The sequence below is a fragment of the Drosophila teissieri genome, chromosome 3R (genome assembly GCF_016746235.2).
Source record: "Drosophila teissieri strain GT53w chromosome 3R, Prin_Dtei_1.1, whole genome shotgun sequence".
Taxonomy (NCBI): Eukaryota; Metazoa; Arthropoda; class Insecta; order Diptera; family Drosophilidae; genus Drosophila; species Drosophila teissieri.
In genome coordinates, this window is record NC_053032.1 from 13,439,851 (window position 1) to 13,449,588 (window position 9,738).

General features: G+C 46.6%; 7 protein-coding genes across 10 annotated transcripts; 4 read left to right on the top strand and 3 right to left on the bottom strand.

Moving 5' to 3' along the window:
• The first annotated feature begins 139 nt into the window (after nt 1-139).
• On the top strand, nt 140-1,955 carry LOC122621577 (zinc finger protein OZF). Of its 4 annotated transcripts, XM_043799490.1 has the most exons (3): nt 140-255; nt 308-1,463; nt 1,539-1,955. In XM_043799490.1, exons 2-3 carry the CDS (start codon nt 312-314, stop codon nt 1,920-1,922), a joined length of 1,536 nt encoding a protein of 511 aa, XP_043655425.1. In that variant the 5' UTR covers nt 140-255; nt 308-311; the 3' UTR covers nt 1,923-1,955. The 4 variants fall into 4 exon arrangements, with proteins under 4 accessions (XP_043655425.1, XP_043655421.1, XP_043655422.1 ...); XM_043799486.1 differs by having other exon boundaries at nt 308-1,955; XM_043799487.1 differs by having other exon boundaries at nt 184-255; nt 311-1,955.
• Nucleotides 1,956-2,069: 114 nt separating this feature from the next.
• On the top strand, nt 2,070-3,261 carry LOC122621581 (proteasome subunit alpha type-2). Its single transcript, XM_043799494.1, has 5 exons — nt 2,070-2,228; nt 2,331-2,407; nt 2,467-2,722; nt 2,787-2,942; nt 3,008-3,261. The coding sequence occupies exons 1-5, from the start codon at nt 2,188-2,190 to the stop codon at nt 3,180-3,182; spliced, it is 705 nt and encodes a 234-aa protein (XP_043655429.1). The 5' UTR covers nt 2,070-2,187; the 3' UTR covers nt 3,183-3,261.
• Nucleotides 3,262-3,270: 9 nt separating this feature from the next.
• LOC122621579 (SUMO-activating enzyme subunit 1) lies at nt 3,271-4,582 on the bottom strand. The gene is made up of 3 exons (XM_043799492.1): nt 4,339-4,582; nt 3,844-4,272; nt 3,271-3,793 (listed from the first exon to the last, which is right to left on the bottom strand). Exons 1-3 carry the CDS (start codon nt 4,443-4,445, stop codon nt 3,316-3,318), a joined length of 1,014 nt encoding a protein of 337 aa, XP_043655427.1. The 5' UTR covers nt 4,446-4,582; the 3' UTR covers nt 3,271-3,315.
• A 148-nt stretch (nt 4,583-4,730) lies between these two features.
• LOC122621578 (probable enoyl-CoA hydratase echA8) lies at nt 4,731-6,351 on the top strand. The gene is made up of 4 exons (XM_043799491.1): nt 4,731-4,876; nt 4,938-5,043; nt 5,122-5,907; nt 5,967-6,351. The coding sequence occupies exons 2-4, from the start codon at nt 4,941-4,943 to the stop codon at nt 6,212-6,214; spliced, it is 1,137 nt and encodes a 378-aa protein (XP_043655426.1). The 5' UTR covers nt 4,731-4,876; nt 4,938-4,940; the 3' UTR covers nt 6,215-6,351.
• A 156-nt stretch (nt 6,352-6,507) lies between these two features.
• Nucleotides 6,508-8,103, top strand: LOC122622499 (acyl-CoA Delta-9 desaturase). Its single transcript, XM_043800969.1, is given in 7 exon segments — nt 6,508-6,519; nt 6,697-6,735; nt 6,737-6,953; nt 7,019-7,355; nt 7,495-7,680; nt 7,743-7,850; nt 7,852-8,103. Coding segments are annotated over 7 exon segments (1,107 nt in total). The 3' UTR covers nt 8,060-8,103.
• An 86-nt stretch (nt 8,104-8,189) lies between these two features.
• Nucleotides 8,190-8,763, bottom strand: LOC122621582. Its single transcript, XM_043799495.1, has one exon. The coding sequence runs from the start codon at nt 8,636-8,638 to the stop codon at nt 8,378-8,380; it is 261 nt and encodes an 86-aa protein (XP_043655430.1). The 5' UTR covers nt 8,639-8,763; the 3' UTR covers nt 8,190-8,377.
• Nucleotides 8,672-9,476, bottom strand: LOC122621580. Its single transcript, XM_043799493.1, has one exon. The coding sequence runs from the start codon at nt 9,380-9,382 to the stop codon at nt 8,672-8,674; it is 711 nt and encodes a 236-aa protein (XP_043655428.1). The 5' UTR covers nt 9,383-9,476.
• Between the last annotated feature and the right edge of the window lie 262 nt (nt 9,477-9,738).

A 9,738-nucleotide genomic window follows, 5' to 3' on the forward strand; every position in this document is an offset into this window, starting at 1 on the left:
CATTTTGAATTTTTAAACCTTTTCACTTAAATTAAAACCACTAAATTTATTGAATTAAAATACGGAGACTGAGAAGTTTATTGTGCTAACTTTAGGAGCTTTAGCTAGTGAAGCAAGGGCCTAATCAGTTTCAGGAAAGCCCTTTATGTACAAACAACGTTATGATATTTATGTTGATGGTCTTACACTTTTATTGTAAGGCGACTCTCTAGAATTTAAGCAATCTAATCGACTTAGGAGCGCATAAAGTTATCCGTAAGTAGTCTGAAATCGAATTGAAGATGACTCTAATCCTTCTAGTTTTTAGAAGAATGGATTTGGCGATCGTAGACCAATGCCCCGTGAAGAACGAACCACTCGAAGAAGACTCATTCGAGGAACAATCGTGCTCAATTTCTGACTGCGACATCGAACAGCCCGAAAGTGAAATAAAGATCGAAGAAGCTTGTAATTATGACATCGATTTTGAGCCAGCTAAAAGCATACCCCAAAAAACACCGATGAAGCTGAAGGCTTGTAAATCCAAAAAAGGACAGAAGCGCCTCTTGCGAAATCGCACAGATACATTTAAGTGTACCCATTGCCAAAAGGCGTTTACAAGAAAAGAAAACCTGCAAACGCACTTGCGAATTCATGCAGGAGAACGGCCGTTCGAGTGTTCCCACTGCTTCAAGAGTTTTGGTAGCAGCTCACATTATAAGCGGCACTTGCTTATACACGCCGAAAACCGACCCTTTAAGTGTCCCCACTGCTCAAAGACTTTCATCCTGAATACATCGCTCAAACAACATTTGCGAATACACACAGGAGAAAGGCCGTTCTCCTGTTCCCAGTGCTCTGCATCATTTACAGTGAAATCTTCACTTCACACACACATGATAGTGCACACTGGCGAGCGGCCGTTTAAGTGTACCCAGTGCTCAACATCTTTTGCGCGGAAATCAAATTTTCAGGAACACTTGCGTGCGCACACAGGAGAACGACCCTTTATATGTGCGCACTGCCCAAAGGCATTCAAATCCAATTCGCATCTCCAGGAACACTTGCGAACGCATATGGAGGCACGGCCCTTTGAGTGTTCCCACTGCTCGAAGAGCTTTAAGCTCAAGTCAATTCTTCAAAAGCACTTGCTAACACATGCTGAAGGATCCTTTAAGTGTACCCAGTGCACGAAGACTTTTGCACAGAAGGCAAGTTTGCAAATTCATCTGCGAGTGCACGCGGGAGAAAATCCGTACGAGTGTTCTCATTGCTCAGAGACCTTTGCAAGCAACTCCACTTTTCAACTGCACTTGCTTGAGCACGCTGGAAAAGAGCCCCTGAAGTGTTCCCAGTGCTCAGCCACCTTTGCAATGAGGTCACTTTTTCAAATCCACGTACGTTCCCATACAAGAGAGCGAACGTTTAAGTGTGCCGAGTGCTCGAAATCATTTTTTAGGAAGACACACCTTAAGGACCACCAGGTAGTTCACACGGGAGAACGGCCCTTTAAGTGTACCCACTGTTCGAAGAATTTCAAACATCGTTCGCATCTTCAGGTCCATTTGCGAGATCATACTGGAGAGAAGCCCCTTAAGTGTTCCTACTGTTCGAAGGAATTTAAGTTGCATTCGCAACTTCAGGTGCATCTGCGAGACCATACTGGAAAAAACCCCTTCGCGTGTTCCCACTGCTCGAAGACCTATATGGCCAAATCAAATCTTCAAATACACTTGCGAACGCACACGGGGGAACTGCCTTTTAAGTGTTCCCACTGCTCTAAGCGCTTTGCAAGGAGCGGAGATCATAGGGAACACTTGCTGGTGCACACGGGAGAGAAGCCCTTCAAGTGTTCACACTGCCCAACTAGATTCACTCAGAAATCCAGTCTTGGGCGACACCAAAAGAAAAACTTATGCGGCATAAACTCAAATAGAAATTAGTTAGCTTAGAAATGACGTAAAAATAAAATAAAAGTAAGCAACCGTACAAAATCCAAACAAAAATCAAAAATAATTTTGAATTTTGGAAGTTTGGAACCCCCAAAAGTGTGGCCAGATGTTCAGGCCATGATCGAGCTGTACTATTTTTGGCATTCAACATTCGGTCACACTGCCGCCCAATTGCTGTGTCATTTTTGTTTCTGTGCAAAGTAAGTCGGCTTTTTTATTTTACACATCAAATCACTGCATTTGAGGCCCAGGAAATATGGCTACCGAACGCTACAGCTTCTCGTTGACCACGTTCAGGTGAGAACAGCGCTATAACCCGCGGGAAACATCCCATTCACCCGGCGCAACTTAACCTGCCGCCATGACTGGGCAATAAGTAAAATTTTCTAACGTTTGCAGTCCTTCGGGAAAACTCGTCCAACTGGAGTATGCATTGGCGGCCGTATCCGGCGGAGCTCCCTCCGTGGGCATTATGGGTTAGTATGCAGTGCAGCCAGTCGTGGGCATTCAGCTAACACCCTCTTTTCGGATGCAGCTTCCAATGGCGTCGTCATTGCCACAGAGAACAAACACAAGTCGCCGCTGTATGAGGAGCACAGTGTGCATCGCGTGGAGATGATCTACAAGCACATTGGCATGGTGTACTCGGGAATGGGTCCGGACTACCGTCTGCTGGTCAAGCAGGCCCGCAAGATCGCGCAAACCTATTACCTGACCTACAAGGAGCCTATTCCAGTGTCACAGCTGGTGCAGCGCGTGGCCACGCTCATGCAGGAGTACACTCAGTCCGGGTAAGTGTGCGAGCTGTCCTCCACTTTGAATCCCCTAGGTAATCGTATACAATCCCACCAACAGTGGCGTTCGTCCCTTCGGAGTTTCCTTACTGATCTGCGGCTGGGACAATGACCGTCCGTATCTCTACCAATCCGATCCTTCGGGCGCCTACTTCGCCTGGAAGGCCACTGCCATGGGCAAGAACGCAGTCAACGGCAAAACCTTCCTGGAGAAGCGGTAAGTACCAATAATAGTACACCGAACATAGTGGAAAGTCAAATCATATTTTCACACACCTGCAGCTACAGCGAAGATCTGGAGCTAGACGACGCTGTTCACACCGCCATCCTCACTCTAAAAGAAGGATTTGAGGGAAAAATGACTGCCGACAACATTGAAATCGGAATCTGCGATCAGAACGGATTCCAGCGCCTGGACCCCGCCTCCATCAAGGACTACTTGGCCAGCATCCCCTAAACTTTAAACGCCCCGCTAAGATTACCACAAGCTAAGCTTTTTTGATAAGTACGGGACATTAAAAAACAAATAAAATTTACAACTGGTGTTATTTGATATTCAAATTTTTAATATAAGCCTTTAGTGGATAAGTTCACTTCGCCTCGATGGTCTCGACATATCCTGCACAAGTTTCGGGATCAAAAACGAACAGATTACGGTGCGGCGCTTCTACTTTAGTAACCACCTTGATGACCTCTTGGGCCACAACTCCGCCAACAACCGCGACGGCTGGTGAGATCTGTGCAAAAATCAGACCCAGAGCTTCGTCACTCAGGATAGAGTTGGGCAACAGTTCGTCGCGAATCCCGCGAAGCAATTCTAGGTCAGCTTCTCTGGTCTTGTAGCTGGGATCGCGCTGATGGGCTGTGCGGAACTTTTGCAGCACACTTAACAACAACACACCCGGGCCATTGCGCTTCAGTTTGCGCAAATAACTAGGCGCCGTAATATCGAATTCAAGCCAGGCAGAGTAGCCGGGGTAGTCCACATCACGCTGAGTTGGAATGGAGACTGTTTCATACTTCTTTTTCTTGTCCGCATTAGATACGACCTTGTGTTTGATTACATCCCTGTAACACAAAATTTAATTCAGTGAGCAATGGTAGATAGAAGGACCTACTCGACGTAGCTGTGCTTCTGCAGACTGGCAAAGTAGAACCCGAAGGTGCCCCATACATCAGTTGCTATGAACTTAACGCCCAGGTCGCGGCAAATGGTGTCGATGCGCAGCAGCTCCTCGTTGGTCGCGCCATTGACCACCACCACGTCGAACTGGGAGAAGAACTCCGAGGCCTTCTCCTGCAAGGGTTCGCGGTCAGCGGAGATGTCCACCATGGGATTGAGAGCACGTGCCCGTGCCAATGATGCTTCGGCACGATTGGTACTCAGCGATTCACGGGGGGCCAGGAACTGCGAACAGAAGTCCTCCTCGGTAACGTTCTTATCGTCCAACAGTTTTACGGAGTTGACTCCGGACAGGATGATGTTCTTGGTAATCTCAGCGCCCAGGCCGCACAGTCCGGCGATGAGGATCTTGGCCGTACGCAGGCTGAAAATTAAAATTGTTTTAGCGTATTAAAGCGCCATTGCAAAATGCCGGCTTTTTTGCACGCACCGTTTCTGAGATTCCAGACCCCAGAGTCGGATTTGTCTGTCGTACAGCTCGTTCTCCGCCTCCGTGAGCTCCACGGCTGTCTCGTTAGTGTCCATATCCACGACCATTGTTTATTTTTTAAGTTTAAAATAGCTTTTGCAGCTTAATGCCAATTTTCTTTTCGCAAAAACATTCAGTGTGACGCCGCCAAAACACACTAACGCCTTTTGAAAATGCCAAAACGCATTTACAAAGTCAGTGCTGCCAACTGTTTCCGCTAAGTTGACTTTCTGCACATACACAAGAAAGCAAAATGAATCAAAAAGAAACAATTGAACACTTTAAACTGTATATATACTGTATTATTAGAATCTTAAACCTTTTTAAGCAAATTCAGTTGCATTCATTTTTGATTTACCGCAAACCAAAATAACTTTAAAATAGCTGAGCTTAGCGGGAAAAAGCTAACATAATAGGATTGCCATAAAACTGTGGCAGCTCTGTAAAACAATTACTATCGAATTGTTTTTACAAAACTTGACCAATATTTAACTTTCCGGTAAGCAATTCAGCTTGTTGCTCTTCTTTGTACAGAATAATTGATAGCCGTTTTGGCTTAGACCATGCTTCGCAAATTTGGAGGTCTGTTGGCCCAGCAGGTGGGCCAGCAAGCACGTTTAACCGCAGCAAGGCGCACATTTTCCTCGACAATAGCGCTGCATAAAGGTATGTACATCAATCGGCGAAAAAGCCGGTGACATAATGTGAACGTAAGCCAGTGTAGTAACCGCTCAATTGCTCCAGATCCAGCGACCCAGGAGGCGGAGGCGGCGCCGCCCAAGAACATCCTGGTGGAGAAGGACAAGAACATCACCCTGATCGGCATCAATCGACCGCAGCAGCGCAATGCCATCGATTCGCTCACAGCCTCGCAACTTTGCGACGCCTTCGCCAATTTCGAGGCGGACGATACTTCGCCGGTGGCCGTGCTGTACGGCGTGGGCGGATCCTTTTGCTCCGGCTTCGACATCCTGGAGATCAGCACCGACGAGAAGGAGGAGATTAGCGTGGACATCCTGATGCGACCGGAGGGCTCTGTCGGTCCCACGCGTCGCCAGATCAAGAAGCCAGTTGTGTGCGGCATCAATGGCTACTGTATAGCCAACGGCTTGGAACTGGCACTCATGTGTGATTTGCGCGTGATGGAGGAGTCCGCCGTATTGGGATTCTTCAATAGACGCTTTGGTGTGCCAATGCTCGATGCCGGCACTATTCGGCTGCCGGCCATGATTGGATTGTCCCGTGCCCTGGATTTGATACTGACGGGACGTCCGGTGGGCTCCCAAGAGGCCCATGACATTGGGCTGGTCAACCGGATTGTGCCCACGGGCACGGCCTTGGGCAATGCCCTGGAGCTAGCCACCTGTCTAGCCAAGTTCCCGCAACGCGCGCTAATCCACGACCGCAACTCTGTCTACTCGAGCACCTTCGAGACCTCAACTTTCCACCAGGCGGTGCAGAACGAGGTGATGTTCACGTCTCGAGAGATCATCGAAGACATGCAAAACGGTATCAAGTGGTTTAACCAGAGTGAGTTGGTCCAGCAGCATTGGTTTTTCATTTTCTAAATCCTTTTTATTCTCGAGCAGCCTTCAAGCCGGACACCACGCATTCGTGGCTAAAGCGCGATCGCTCGATGGCCGACTGGGACGATGAGGAAGTGGCTGAGGCTGCTGCGCAAAAGGAAAAACTAAAGCAGGAGCAGGAGGCTGCTTTGGCTGAGGCCGAAAAACAAAAGCAGGCCGAAAAGGCGCAGAAGAAGTCGAAGAAGGCCGAAGAAAAGCCAGCTGAAAGCGTCGATAGTAAAGATCCCAAAGATAAGCCAAACGAAAAGTAGTTATGCCTTATCTAAACAAAATTAACTGTTCCAAATCATTTAATTTAATTTTGTATATAACGCACCTATTACCAGTTTCAAACTGATCCATTCGACCTTTCTAACTTATTCAAATACATTACTGTAATCGGATGAAATGTGAATGGCTTTATTCTTATATTACAGTGACAACTTGAAACTGATTGAAATGAAACTTATTTGTTCTTTGAACTTTGAAGTTGAGTCTGTAGTAAAGCTGGCACAGAGCTCTTAAATTATTATTTGCTTCTATTTAACAGTCGCGTCAAAATCAAATGTCCATTAGTGTAATTTATATGTATATGCGTTAGAAATTCCAACGGCAGTGGTAATAAAGACATTGCCGGATTCGGTCGGGCCTAAAACCAAGATTACATAGTGCAAGGATATAAAACAAATTGTTACAAATAGAAAAAGTTTTGTCTAGTGTTCAGGATAAGGGCAATTCCCTTCATTTCGAAAAGGATACGGTTCCCTACTCAAGGATACACCACCAGGATGAATTGGATTTCTTCCAAACAAACAGGTGTCCTATTCGAATACGATGCGGAAACAGTCGACGGAGACCTGATCAGCGATAGATTCCAGTTGAAACGAGCAGAGAACCGTCGGCTAGATCTGGTCTGGCGGAATATAATCCTGTTCGCTTTGGAGCACCTGGCTGCGCTCTATGGCCTGTACTCCATATTCACAAAGGCGAAACTCGAAACTACTCTTTTTGGTTAGCTGAAGTAACTTCCATCGTTGGGCTATTTTCATTCTAATCCATTCCTTTGGTGCCCAAAGCTGCCGGATTGTATATCATTGGCATGCTAGGCGTTACAGCCGGTGCCCATCGTCTTTGGGCGCATCGCACCTACAAGGCCAAGTGGCCCCTCCGCCTGATTCTGGTCATCTTTAACACGGTCGCCTTCCAGGATGCCGCCTACCACTGGGCCCGTGACCATCGCGTCCACCACAAATACTCGGACACTGATGCCGATCCGCACAACGCCACCCGTGGGTTCTTCTTCTTGCACGTCGGCTGGCTTCTGTGCAAAAAGCATCCGGATATCAAGGAAAAGGGAAAGGGACTGGACCTCTCCGACCTGCGCGCCGATCCTATTTTGATGTTCCAACGAAAGTAATTCGCACATAATTATTTGATAGTTAATCAAATATAATGAGGAGTACTGAAAAATAATGACTATTATCTCCATTGGGGGTTCAAATAGACGATTAAATAAATAAGTAATTAATAAGCTTATTTTATTCATTTATAGGCACTACTATATCCTCATGCCCCTCGCCTGCTTTGTTCTGCCCACTGTAATTCCAATGGTTTACTGGAATGAGACACTGGCCTCCTCCTGGTTCGTGGCCAGCATGTTCAGGTGGTGCTTCCAGCTGAACATGACCTGGTTGGTGAACAGTGCGGCCCACCAATTCGGAAATCGTCCATACGACAAGTAGGTTGTCAATAGTTCTGGTAATGAGTGCTTTCATATTTACTATGTTATAACCTCGACAGGACCATGAATCCCACCCAGAATGCTTATGTATCGGCCTTTACGTTTGGCGAGGGATGGCACAACTACCATCATTCCTTCCCATGGGACTACAAGACGGCCGAATGGGGTCGCTAATATAACCACGGCCTTCATCGACATGTTCGCCACGATCGGCTGGGCCTACGACCTCAAATCAGTAGCTCCCGACATGATTAAGCGGCGGGTACTCCGCACTGGCGACGGTTCCCACGAGCTGTGGGGCTGGGGCGATAAGGACATGACAGCGGCGGATGCCAGAAACGTGCTCTTCGTCGATAAAAGATCACGATTTTTGTAGTACTCCTAAATTAAAAACTTAATAACAACAAGCTTTAGGCGTTTTTCACTACGATGAGCTACTGCACGGTGATACTCCAAAACATAACTATGAAACTGAACACCGTATTCCAAAATATTGCCATTTATCTGGTCTCTTATCAAACATTTATGATGGTTGCTAATAGCGTGTGCGAATTATAACTGATATTGCTTATCAAAAAGGGATTTCTTCGAGTAATCACGACCAGGGTTGAGGTTTGAGTTGAGCAGGTCGGATGTGATAAGACTAATCAGGTGTCTGTAGGAAAGTTTCAGTTGTATGGCTTCGGAAAATTATTCAATCCAATTGTTCCTTGAACTCCAGTATGTGCAGGACTATGTCCGCCAAAGCCTGCGGCTTGACCCCCGCCTCCAGCAGTTCCAGGCAGAGATCGAAGGCGGCCTTAGACAAACGGGTGTGGGTGAGGGCCGACATGCCGTGCAGGGCGATGTGGAGAGGCGGCGATGTGTGCAGGCAAAGAAAACTGCCAGTGGGGGTTGGCTCATCTTCCTGCTTCGGTTCGGAACTCTGTTCCGGCTCAGTTTCTTGCGACATCATATATATGGTGTTGTTTTTAAATAGACTGACAGCTTAGAACATGCTATGGTAGTGTCGGCTTTTCACGACAATAAAGATCAATCCGCCAGACACCGACACTTTGTGCCAGAAGTTTTCCCTCGAAGCTGAAGCCACAAGCCGCAGGGACGACTCTTGCCAGATGTGCATGTCCACACAATGGATGGACAGCAGTAGGACGATCAGCCCGGCGGAGACCCTTTGCCGGTAACCAACGAGGATGAGGCCCACCAAGAGCTTCACAGCGTACTTGTAGAGGACGTGCCACAGAAGCCGCTCCATATCCTTGCAGTTCACGTAGGTGAGCAGCAGGAAGGCGACAACAGCGGTGCGTCGAGACCTTAGCATTATGACCAACAGGGCACTGATCAGATTGCACAGCTGGAAGTACCTGGCGAGGCTCCATTGCGACGGATTGACGGCCAGCCGCAGGTGGGCCGCCAGCCAAAGAAGTCCCGTGCCCAGATAAATCTCCATTCTAGTCACAATCAGCACCGAGCCAATAAATTGTCCGATCGCCAGCAAGTTGATGCAGACTCCAGCCGCAATGAGCCCACAACGACAGTTCATATTCATTATGCTCTGCTCCAGTCGCCAGTATTGGCAGATGTGCAGGGCATCCGCCAGAAAGCTGGACACGATGAGCATCCTGGCAAAAGTTGCAATCAGGATCTTCACCATCCGCCTTTGGTACATTTGGAGGATTAAAGAATCAATGCCCATCATCCTTATCAACTTGACTAGTTGTTTAACCTCTTCGAATCTGATACTCGATAGCCAATGATTGTTTAATTTATTTTAGAACTAAGTAATTAACAAAAAAATCTTTTTATTCAAAATGCTTTGACTCCTTTGACGAAAGAACTAAATTGGAGAGACTTCAAAGCTTATTATGTATATAAAGTTACAAGAAATTAAACAATTTTGTAATGAATTTAATAACTGTGAGATGAAACTAATATTAATTCAATGAAAATTTCGGTTAAAACCTAAGATTTATATTTGTATGTATCGCATGTACATGTAAATTACAATCTACAATTACTTCTAATTTCAAATATAAACGAATTTCAAGTAAAATA